Here is a 12,323-nt window from a genome sequence, read left to right on the forward strand (position 1 = left end):
ACCTGGGCATGCATCCTTTCTCTTCTCCCAGCCCTGGCTAATCGAATCTGCCCTTCATCTGCACTTCTTTCCCTCAAACCTTTCCATTTGGGACCCGTTTTTGCCTACATGTCCATAAACTTCAGAGTAGTGATAAATGAAGGAGAGAAAATATTTCAATTCATCTCTCCAAATCCAGAGGAACCTGCACCAACCGTCTGGCCAGCTTCTCTTCCCTTCCTTCGTTTCCTTAAGTGTAAGATTTGGTTAGGGAAATTGGGAAAAAAAAAAAAAGGTGGGGTGGAAGAAAGTTTAAAAAAAAAAATCAGGAGGGCTAGAGCTAGAGCGGTGAGTATGTCAATCAGAGGGTTTTGTGCCTGGGGGCTCCTAGCGGTTTGGAGCAGAGGTGTCCCTGGGCGGCCCCACAATGAATATGAATAGGAATCCTTGCTAAATGGGACAGCAAAGCGCACCGCCCTGAATGATGGCACGTCATCTTAACCAGTCCAGGATAGATAGGAGGGCTCCTTTTGTCTCTTTTCTCCGCCGCAGCTCTATAAAAGCCCCTCTTTTTCAGCGTGAGGTTAGTTCAAGCACACACCAACTAGCTGTCCAGGAAACAGCCCAACCAGAGATAGGGGCGCGGGGAGGGAGAGAGGCGGGGCAAGACAGTGCCTCCGCTTTTCTTTTCAAGTCCTGCAACTGAGAAGTGGGTTGTTGGGCTGTGCGGATTTTTTAATAATCAAGATTCTCCTTAACTTCCCGCCTAAAGCCTCCCCCACGGTAGGGCCGCATACCCTGTAATAAAATGAATTCTGATTCGAGCTCTGTTTCCAGCAGAGCTTCATCTCCGGACATGGATGAGATGTACCTGAGGGACCACCACCACCGCCACCACCACCACCAGGAGAGTCGTCTCAACTCAGTTTCGTCCACACAGGGCGATATGGTGCAGAAGATGCCTGGGGAAAGTCTCTCGCGGGCTGGCGCTAAGGCCGCGGGAGAGAGCAGCAAGTACAAAATCAAGAAGCAGCTGTCGGAGCAGGACCTACAGCAGCTGCGGCTGAAGATCAACGGACGCGAGCGCAAGAGGATGCACGACCTGAATCTCGCCATGGACGGGCTGCGCGAGGTCATGCCCTATGCGCACGGGCCCTCGGTGCGCAAGCTGTCCAAGATCGCCACTCTCCTGCTAGCCAGAAACTACATCCTCATGCTCACCAGCTCCCTGGAGGAGATGAAGAGGTTGGTTGGCGAGATCTATGGTGGCCATCACTCGGCCTTCCACTGCGGGACTGTGGGGCACTCGGCCGGACACCCGGCGCACGCGGCCAACACGGTGCACCCGGTGCATCCCATCCTGGGCGGCGCTCTCTCATCCGGTAATGCCTCGTCGCCGCTCTCCGCCGCCTCACTGCCCACCATCGGTACCATTCGGCCTCCCCACTCGCTGCTCAAGGCGCCCTCCACGCCGCCCGCGCTGCAGCTGGGCAGCGGCTTCCAGCACTGGGCCGGGCTGCCCTGCCCCTGCACCATCTGCCAGATGCCGCCGCCACCGCACCTGTCCGCTCTCTCCACCGCCAACATGGCCCGGCTGTCTGCAGAGTCCAAGGACTTGCTCAAGTGAGCAGCGGGCCGGCCCGGCTGCTAAGGATGAGGAGAGAGCGGCGGGAGGAGCCGCGGTGCCGGGCCGGGAGGGAAGGGGGATGCTAGGCGCACGACCTGCGGGGAGGGCGGGCGCGGGGTCCCTCGGCCTCCCACCCCGTCGGAGAGATTTCAGATCCCACTTGACCCCCAGGGAGAAAAGACCAAAAACAAACTACAATTTCTAGGAGGTAGAGAAGGGGGACTGGAACCAGACGTCGTGTTTTGCATGCATGCTTCTTTTCCCCATGCCGCGCCAGTATTTCTCACTGCCATATGCTCTTGTCAAAACTGCATTTGTTGTATAAAGACGGGATCGGTGTAGTTAAAAAGATGCGAAGGAACTTTCGATTTGACTTTCTCTGGCTCTGTTCTCACCTTGGGAAAAAATGGCCATCCTTTTTGTGCGAAACAAATGTAAATATTTCCTTGAGATGGATGCAATTATGAGTCTCTCTGTCCTCACCATAGTTTTTCTAGAGACAATGGAGAGAAAGAGGGAGAGAGGGAGAGAGGGAGAGATGTGTATCTCAAGACCCAAGTTTTGAATCTCAACTCCCGTCCAGGGCATGACAACCTCCTATGTGGGTTTTCCTTTTCGACGCAGTGTAGGTCAAAAGAATGCATGCACGCTTCTAAATGAATCTTGTCTAACATGTTGTGCGGCCATGGTGCCATTTTCCTTGTAACAAGGATTTATTAGTGAATTATCTGAAGTACTCCATATATCTGTCTGTGGTTGTATGAAATGAAAAAGGGGGCAGAGTGCAAAGACCCACACTCACGCACACGCGCTTCTTCCCCCACCCCACGCCCTTCAAACTTCATTCCAAACCTTCAGCTGTGGTAGGGGCCCACAATCGCAAGCTTGGGTTCCCTCTAGTAGCTTGCCCCACCCCCCTTGCTCAGTTATTCTGCATGCGGGGTCGGCTCTCTCTATTATCAGCTTTGAAAACTTATTGTGGTTTGGGGGAGGGGTGCCGTTTTTATTTCCTGAACATTTGCTTGAAATATTTTGTTAGGGCCTCAAAGACAATACCTGTCTTTATTTTTTATATATTCTTGATAACTATGATATATTTATTAATAACCAGTGTTTCTGGATGAGATTTCAAATAAAAAAGAACCTTAAATCCTGGTTTTGCCTTTGCCTAAAGTCTTAGAAGATGGGGTTAGTGGGAAAGTATGGATTCAGTGAGGTGTGTCTGGGTATGGGTCAGGGATTTGGGTGGGGACAGGATGTGAAGATTTTTTTTCCCCCTCTGGTCTATTACTCATAAAGAGGATGGGTAAATTGGTGCTAATCATTGCAACTAAATGTCCTTCAATGAGACAGTGTCCATATTTGTAGTCTTATTACTTGGGTTCTTGTTTACTTCCCTCATAAACTCAGAAATTGAGTTTTTTGTTTTTTTAAAAAAAGCAATCTGGAAACACAAAGTGGCAGGAAATGAGAGGCGGAGTGGTGACTACAGTGGGTGTGTTGGCAACAGACAAGAATGAAGCAGTAAGTTAACTTCTTTTTACTTTAAATTAGCCTTGTGATCTCTCCCTACCCATTTTAAAATCCAGTGTATGTTTAAAAAGTCAACAAAGAATGATCTTAGAAAATAATCATTCATCCGCCTGCCTGCCTGCCCCCTCTGCAGCATGCCCTGCAGAGAAAGAATGCCATTCTGCTTTGTAAGGTGAGCTCTGGGAGGAGGCAAAGCACTACCCAACTCTCAGCATCTTGAAGATTTATAGGGAGAATTTTCCTTTTTTCCCCTCCTTTAGAAGATTGCAGTTCTAACTAACTAAAGTTATTGGGCATCTTCAGTTTAAATGTCATTTTAATCACTTACTTTACTGTCTTCACTCTCATCTCATATCCCCAATAACACTTCCAAAAAGTTGGTTTAAACAAGAGTAAGTAATCCAGCAGAGGATTTTATTTGTTTTAAAAGAGTAAGAAATTGAGCTCTAGTGATAACTCCAACAGCACACGCTGATATTTCCCACTGAGAAAAATAGAACACTGATGGAAATGTACCACCTGGAATTTATTTCTGAATTAGATGAAATATCATCTCAATATTAGTTGAGGCCTGTGTTCTCTTTCCAGGATCCACTCAGGAGAGTGCATGTAGGAAGCATTTACCCTTCCCTTCCTGGATCCCCATGTCTGCCCAGTGCTGCCCTTCTCTGGGAGAATACCTTTGGGGGTCCCTCTTCAATCCAACTCACTCTCCTCAGTGACTTTTTCCTCTTTCAGTACCATCAGGCCACTGGCAAAGGAGAAAGACCAAAAAGAGAGTCTGTAGCAGAAGGCACTTATTTCCACTGGTTTTAGGCAGACAAATGAGGGAATAATCATCTGTTTCCCAAGTGTGATTCATTTCTCTGGGTAAGGAAAGAATAAATCCCTGTTGAGGATTTATTTGAAAACAACACAAGGCAGCCCTCCAGCCTTTCCCTGAGTTTATTATTTAGAAAGGGGAGGGGAGGGAAAGTTTCATCAATCAGGAAAAACGACTTTGTCCTGAATCACTTGCTTCCTTTGAGTCCTGTTTCCAAGGCCTACCTCAAGGAAAGACTCAATGCCTCACTGGCTGAGGGGTGTGCTTCTCTTTCCTTACAGCCCAGGCTTAACAGGGGACTGGAAAGGAGTAAGGCCACAGGGAACACCAGGGAGTATTGGATTTCTGGGTTGCTGGGACAGGAATTCCTTACATTACCTCCAATGGTCAATTTAAAGAGCTGTGAAGTCCATTTTTTAAAAAAAATTTATTAGTTATTGATGGACCTTTATTCATTTATTTATTTATATGTGGTGCCTCACACATGCTAGGCAAGCACACTACCACTAAGCCACAACCTCAGCCCCTTGAAGTCCACTCTTAAGAGGTACTGAACTAAAAGGAACCGCAAGCCCAGGTAGCTGTACCTGAATTCATCCACTGGGAGGGAAAATCAACAGCTCCTTCCAACATTTAGAAGATCCTCCCTTAAGCTCTTTTCTGGGTTATAGAAATTCCTTTGGCCTAGAGATGACTAGGAGAGAGAATTTCCTTAAGAACTGGACAGGACACAAGACAGGGAGGAAGACAATTTGGGAACCGGGTCTTCTGAAGGTTTCTGATTGTTGGGAACAAAACCACGGATTACTGGCCTTTGGAGAGGGCCTGGCATTCTCCCCGGGGATGTGAGTTTGCAGGCATACCCTTACTTTCATTGCTTTGCTGGTTACATTCTCGAATTATCAACAAGACTTATATAACCACGAAGGTGAAAATGGTTCTTGCATAGAATTTTTTTCATTGTAAATTTACCTCTTTCTAAGAAGGTTCGTAAGTTTAAAGTAGTTTTTAATTCAATCTAGAAATCTAGGATCTTTTCATCCTGGATTAAATGTTGTTTTACACTTGAAAAGATAATGTAAAGCTTCATGGGCCGAGGTACCGCTGGAAGCTCATGCTAGAAACCAGTTGGCTTCTTTTCAGGCTGGTGGCAGAACTTTAAGGGCTCAAAAAAGTCATTCCTGGAAAGGGAAAGTGCAGCAGGCGGTCGGTTGGGCCCAGGAGATCTTTGTATTCGGGTTCTGGGGCCTTGGGCTCACACCACCCACAAGGGCAGAGAGATTCGGTCAGAGGGGGCGAGGCCCAAATTTTCCTGGGTCCCACAGCAGGAAGCTAACATCCCCTTAAACTCCCCCCACCCAGCCGCTCCCCAAGATGACCAGTAGAACAAGGTTTTGTCGCCTCCACTGATGTCCTCAGCAGAAATTGCAAAAGCCCCCTACCTCGGGGAGGGCGGTGGATTTCCCAATCACCTCGCCTAGACCAGGAGATTTAACTGTGCTTTCCAGGTCACTTCCAGAGGCATCGGCCCCTCTGTCCTCCCATCCGCCGCTGGAGCAAAGGGATGACTGCTCCCATCCGTGCCTTAAGGGTTGGCTCCCAGCACTCGGCGCCTGGACAAATCTGAGGCCTCGCAGCTTGCCCCAACCCCTCTGCCGCTGTGGGGACCCGAGAAGGGACTTTGGGGCCGGGACAGGGCGGAGCCTTCATGATTCCAAAGATACCCCACAGAATCTCAGCCTTACTCCTTGGAGGCATTTCTCGGATTGACAGGACAAGCAGAGTCAGCCACTTTCCTACAGAAACCCTCCCCTTGTGTCCTCTGCGGGCCTCCCCAGGCCTGAGGCCACCTGATACCCGCCCCTCCCTGGCACCCTTGTCAGGGGAACTGGGCCACCAGAGCTGCAAAGAGAGGACGTCGGGGCCAGGCGATCATGCCGTCGGTCACGGATTTGGGCCCCCGTGGTGTCCTCTGATTTGGGAAGGATGCGAGAGAAGGAACTGCAACAAAAATCTCCAGGTTCTCAAAAAAACTAGGCGGGGAGGTGAAGGGCCCCTGCTAGATCGAGAGGCCCCGCCTCCAGGAAAATCTGCTGGAGAACGAGTGTCCCTTCTAATCCTGCCCCTGCGAAGTATCTGAGCCTCCAGTGTACCCAGTGACTAATAAGTGGTCGGGAAGAGTCAAAACTCCACAGGCTTGTGTATGTAGAATCTCTTTTTGGTTGAATGTCAATTTTCAGGGGTACCTTCCCCGGACACTGTGGCCGTGGGGCTGCGAGGGAGAGGGACAGAGTAGGTGAGGGTAACATTAAGTGGAAGAGCCAAAAAGCAGACGAGATCCGCTCTCCACTGCCCCCCCCACCCAATCTCTCTCCTCTCTGCCCACCTGCTGGGTGCGTTGTCCAGCTTTGCGCCAGGACCTTGGTCCCTGGTGGGAAGGTTGTGCCTAGGAGCCCCGCTGTCCTGGGGGCCCTCAAGACAGAGGCAGGCGGGGCTGTAGATGATCAGAGAAAGATGTACTGGAGTGAGGGTAGCAGTGATCCAGGAGCAACCCCGACTGCGCTACCTGCGAAGAACCTCGAAATCCCTAAGCACGTAGGGCAACTGGGAGGAAGAAACAGACAATTAACTAAAAACAAATCTACACTAAAAAAATCTCAACTAAAAACAAATCTACACTACCGCCGAGCGTGGCTGGAGGGCTTTTTTATTCCGTGAGTTCCTACGCTCCGCCTGGGGCTGACACTGTACGGTTTATCAACTTTGGTAAGGAGGTCTGGTCCAGGTGGGCCCAGGTAGTCGGGGAAACAGTGCCCTTTCTCATTAGGGACCTCAGGGAGACCAGACCGCCTCATCTCCGCGGCGGACCCGGGCTACAGCCCTAGTGGCGCAGAGCCTCTGCTTTTTAGCCTAGCCCGGGGACTGCCTGCGACTCCTGCAACAAAGCGCGGTCTCGTCCCTGCAGCCAGGCGCACAGGAAAGAAAGTTTAATATGACCCACGAGAGGATCCTGGAGGTCCTGGATCTGCTGAGGCCAGGACCCCAAGGGGGACAGAGGGAAGGTGCGCAGATCTAGGTGTTCAAAGTGGGACCTTGAATGTTTAGCGGTGCTCCGGGGTCCGGATGGAAGCAGAATGGCTGGGGGCGCAGGGGCAGGGCCGAGGATCTGTGGGGCAGCTTTGATAGCTGCTCCCCAGGGTTTTAACGTACCGTCCGGCCCTGACCAGAGCAGGAGCTCGGCTTTCTTTTCGTCAGTGACTTTGAAGACATCTCTCGGAGAGTGCAGGAGCCGGGGTCTGAAAGCATCCATAACCTCCCTTGGCCTGGAAAACTCCAGAAGTCGGATACTGCGTCCACCCCGCCCTCCAGCCCCTTGCAGCAGGGCTGAGGTTCTCAGGAATCACTTCTGCCAGAGCAGAAGCCTTGATTTCACAGGAGGAAAAAGAGGTTGGTGTGGACACATTTTATGAACAGTCTTTTCCCCTCCTGATAATTCAGCCCATCCCTTCTACCTACCTCAGAAGGGACGAGGAAGCTAACACGTTCTATTAGACTCTCTATAGCGCTCTATCGAATCCCCAGCCCCTTGGTATTTATAGCCTTCGGAGCATCTCCGAATCCTTCTGTTTCAGCAAGGAACTGCTTCTACATGCTTTCCCTGAGCCAAGCCCTGTGCGGGGGCACCAAAGGGAGAGGGGGGGGGAACCCAGTAAAACAGCGAGATAAGTGCATCCAAATTCATAAGAAATAACCTCTGTGCTCAGGGCCTTGGGAGTTTTAGTAGGAACACACAGCTAAGTCACTTAAGTCCAATGATAAAAACTCCATTGGCGGCACAAAACCAAAGTGCCGCAGGCACGTCTTCTAGGGCCTTTTTCAGACGCTAGGAAACTCATTGCCCATTCCTTCAACTAGACAGAGGACCGGAGCAGATGCCTTGATTAATATGGAAATAAACAGAAGCAATGGTGGCAGTACTTAGTTTCGTCGCAGTTGTTTAAAGATTTATTGACCAAGAGATAAACTTCAGTCTGGGGCATCTCCGTAATTCATGTTCCCATTAGTTATCACCAAATGAGCAAATCGTTTTTCTTTTAAATGTTTTTTTTTTTTAAGAAAAAATAAAAAGAGGGAGGAGGTCGGAGGAAATCTTTTTAAAAATGGGATTAGAGTCATTATCCTCCGTGGCTCCCCGAGCTACAGAAACTTGCCTCTGGACGCCAGAGTTGGCCACGCTGTGTTTTAAACATAAAACAATCCTGTAATTTCCTTTAAGAACAAAAGTTTTCAAAGCAATGACCTGCTCAGTGTCCCCGTCAATAAAGCTGAAGTGACTTAATGGTCTGTTAATTACTCCATCCCTGCAGGAGGAGGGAAGCTTTCGAATGGATCTCTGCAAACCCTCTGTTGATTGAAGCTGTGGTCTGTCCCCAAATGTACAGCTGGGGTTGGGTCATTGAAAACCCAGACAAAACAAAAATCCTTGATAAATAATCCTACCTAGAACTCAAAGTTTCAGCGTACAATTGCTGGATCGTCACTGGATCCTCAGAGAAGACCCAAGGGAGCACCCTTGGAGGCTTCTGATAAAGCTTTAGACCAGGGTTTCTTCAACAAAAGTTTAAAAAGAGCTTTTTTGACTTTTCTGTTCCCTTATCCTTCTGTGTCAAATTTTCTTCTCTTTCACTTGAGTCTTTGACTATAATTCCTTTATCCAATCTTTTTTTGATTCCTCATTTAACACATATTGAGAGTGTGGGCATTTTTTCCCTAGTAGTTTATTAATGGTTAGAATGTGAGACAACAGATTTTGAGTGTCCTGAATAAGACAGATTTTTGAGTGTCCTATTTTTTAGGAACAAAGAATCAAAACAGGAGGCAGGTTCTGGTTGTTAGTCTCCATCTTTTCACGTATGTTAGATAACAACAGCATGATGCAATTAAATATATTTCTAACATAAAAAACTTTAAAACTTGATCTTCAAATCATGCAATCATTCAGTTAATTGGCACCAGAAACAGTTGGAAAAGTTCAGTTTTCAGCACACCTCTTTAAGAAAAACACACACACACACACACACACACACATAAACGTGCTATAACACTAATTGACAAAATTTTGTTTTCAATTTGATATACATTTGGCCTTTGTTGGTCCCATTCAAGTACAACATTGCAGAATGGTGAGATTTGGCATTTATGAATTTGGGTGTTATGAAAGTGATCAATACTATATGAAATTCAGGTTAGTTCTTTGCCTAGTTGAAATGATAGCAGGAAGAGTCTGTCAAACCATTCTGTTTGCCTCACTGTTTTCACTTCTTAAGAAAGTGACCCTTAGGTATCACGTATTGCTTAAAGCCAGCTTTCTTTGCCAGAATTGACTGGACCACATAAAAGCTAGTGAAGGTAAGGAATGAACAGGGGAGGAGGCTACCTCAAAGGTGATTAACATTAAATTGAGCCCATAATTGTGCTTCATACAGAACAGTGTCAAACACCTCTCTCTCATTGGGAAAGTCTAAAAATCTAGTGGGTCTAGAAAAGACTCATTATTTAAAAACTCACTTGACCCCCAATCAATGCCAAGCTTTGGTCCTAGTTCTCTACTGCTAACCATTTACTCCAGAAATGGGATCCAGACAGAGAGATGGACATTATGACCTGTATAGTCCAGAAAGAGTTGTCCTTTTCAATAACAAAGTCATCATTGCCTGTGCACACAATGAAGTCTAGAGATCCTGACTTCCCCACTATGCTAGATAGAGACACACATGAAAAATTAGAAGCCATTCCCTCTTGCTAAATAGTCTATAAGGAAATAGGAGAGGAGGCAATTTGTTTCCTCTTTTTGCCAAACTATATTATTAATAAATTAGACTCCAAGACTGAACTGAATGAGGTACAGTTTTGGAAACTATGCTGACATGAAGAGGTGAATTAGGTTTGTTTTTGTTGCTACCTTTGCGGTGCTGGGGGTGGACCCAGGGCCTTATGCATCGTAGGCAAGTGTTCTAATATTGAGTTACATCAGCCCAAATTAGTTTCTTTCTCTTTATTTTTCAGAGATTAATGTGCTCACATATCAGTGTTCTTTCCCCAAAGGAATTTTGATTTTTTTTCCCCTTGGTGCTGTAGCACTTTCTTCATTCTGGGAAGTATTTGCCAGGCTCTTAACTGTGACAAGTTGGACAATATTGACAATGAAAGATTTCTGGAATATTTTCAAAATGGAGAGACTCGATATTTTTTTGGAAATATGATTTTCTTTAAACCTTAGCCAAATGTTGATTTGTCCTTGAAACAGCTGATATTGACAGTATTGGGGTGGCCAGAGGAGAAATAAAGGAGGGAAAAGAAGACAGTGCTATTCTTCTAAATTGTGATTCCAGTGTTCTCACTACGTAGACACTAAACCCATCCTAAGGACTGAGATGTTTTCCTTATAATTGCTTACTCTGCTATTATAGATTCTTTTCTATTATTCCTTTCCTTTGAAATTTTATATGGAAGTTGTTCATCTAACTATATCACATAGCATTACCAGAGTAAAAGGCTGCCTGCCCTCAAGTTTTTAACACTAGAATTAGGTTCAATAAAGCATCCTATGTTTCTCTACAGTTTAGACTCAAAGGGAAGAAGTCAGAAGTAATAGATGGGCAGGTAGAATTAATAAAGCAGCGATAAAATGGATTTATTAAGTAAGGCAGGTCAGAAGTGAAACATAGTAACCACTTTTTAAAAATGCAAAACATTTCCACCTGTGACATAACATCAAGAAGTATTCTTAAGCCGCATGTGGTGGTGCACACCTGTCATCCCAGCCACTGAGGAGGATGAGGCAGGAGGATCACAAGTTCTAGGCCAGCCCAGGCAACTTATGGAGACCGTGTCTCAAAATAAAAACTAGAAAGGTATAGAAATATAATTCAGTAGTAGAGGTTCCCTAGAGTCAATCCCCTGTATGAAAATTAAAAGGTTATACTTATTAGTTTGTTTCTTACCTATACAAGCTTTTGGTCATGAAGGCACTACTTATAAAAATGATCATGTTTCTTACTTCTGAGAGATGAAAGATTTATGGGTGATTGCTGTTTCTGTTTGGTCTTTCTCTTCAGTTTTCCTTTCTTCCTCTTCTCTATGTTCATCTCAATGATCTGTCACCGTCTTTTTGCTGTCTTCTTCTACTTCCAGTCTCAACTTTATTCCATTCCTATCCCCACTAGCCTCTCTACTGCTTTAGTGGATCAAGGGTTGACATTCCCCTGGTGTTCTGGCTGTCTCTAGGAAGCTCCCTGCCCTCTTTCAACATCTTCACTCACAGCCAGTGTGATGTTTTAGAAAAAAGGAGCTACACTGAAGTATGTGAACAGAGACTTCACCAGTCCTTTAACTTACAGAACTAGCATCACCATGAGCAGGTCTTCCTAGGGAATGAGACATTGTGGTAGAAACTACTCATGTTTTACCAGCTTGCACCAACTCATGGAAAATACTTTTATGGTTTTAAACAGTTGGCCTATATTAACCCACTTAGTTCTCCACTGCCCCTAAAGTTTGTGGATGGGAAAATTAATCCTCAGTGCAACAGTGCTGAGAGGTGGGATCGCTAAAAGAGGGTTAGGCCATGAGGTGATTGCATCTGCCCTCATGAGTGTATTAATGCTGTTACCGTAGGAGCCCTAGTTATTGTGGGAGTGAGTTTCTCCTGAAAAGACACACTATCTTGTGTACACTTTCTAACTATTTGATGCCTCCTGCTATGTTATGTCACATCAAGAAGGCTCTCACCAGATGTGACAACTTGATCATGAACCTCCCAGCTTCCAGAACTATGAGCCAAATAGATTTTTATTCATTATAAATTTCTCAGTCCATAGTGGTCTGTTATAGGGACACAAAATGGACTAAGACAATTTAGATGAAGTTTTAGATGTACATTTTATTCCAGCTTAAATTTTATTAATTTTATGATATGTGTAGCTTTCTCTATATAATACACCAGTTTTCCTAACATTGTCTGCTACATAATTCCTATTGACTTATGGTTCTATCTTTATCCTATATCAAGTTCCAATATTCATGTGTCTGTTTTTGAACTCTCTGTTCTGTACCATTAGTCTATTCCTATGCCAGTATTCCGTTATTGTATTGCTATGAGGTACCAATATATTGTTATTACCATGACTGAGTATTCTATCTCAATATCTCAGAAGCAAGTCCAGGAAGGATAAATTTTTACTTTTTCTTGGTATTGTTGCCAAATTAAATACTTTCTAAGCTAAATAGAATACTTTTTTTTTAATTGCAGTGTTAGTAGCATAACAAGATTTCCTTCACCTGTTCCTTTCCATGGTGGAG

At 45.8% G+C, this 12,323-nt stretch overlaps 1 protein-coding gene across 1 annotated transcript; it reads left to right on the forward strand.

Moving 5' to 3' along the window:
• The first annotated feature begins 787 nt into the window (after positions 1-787).
• Olig3 (oligodendrocyte transcription factor 3) lies at positions 788-1,606 on the forward strand. Its single transcript, XM_026391904.2, has one exon. The coding sequence runs from the start codon at positions 788-790 to the stop codon at positions 1,604-1,606; it is 819 nt and encodes a 272-aa protein (XP_026247689.1).
• The last annotated feature ends 10,717 nt before the right edge of the window (positions 1,607-12,323 follow it).

This window comes from Urocitellus parryii, chromosome 8 (genome assembly GCF_045843805.1).
Source record: "Urocitellus parryii isolate mUroPar1 chromosome 8, mUroPar1.hap1, whole genome shotgun sequence".
Classification (NCBI taxonomy): domain Eukaryota; kingdom Metazoa; phylum Chordata; class Mammalia; order Rodentia; family Sciuridae; genus Urocitellus; species Urocitellus parryii.

Bases quoted from the DNA above. Each gene is read 5' to 3' on its own strand.
- Olig3 (XM_026391904.2), top strand. From the start codon at position 788: ATGAATTCTGATTCGAGCTCTGTTTCCAGCAGAGCTTCATCTCCGGAC.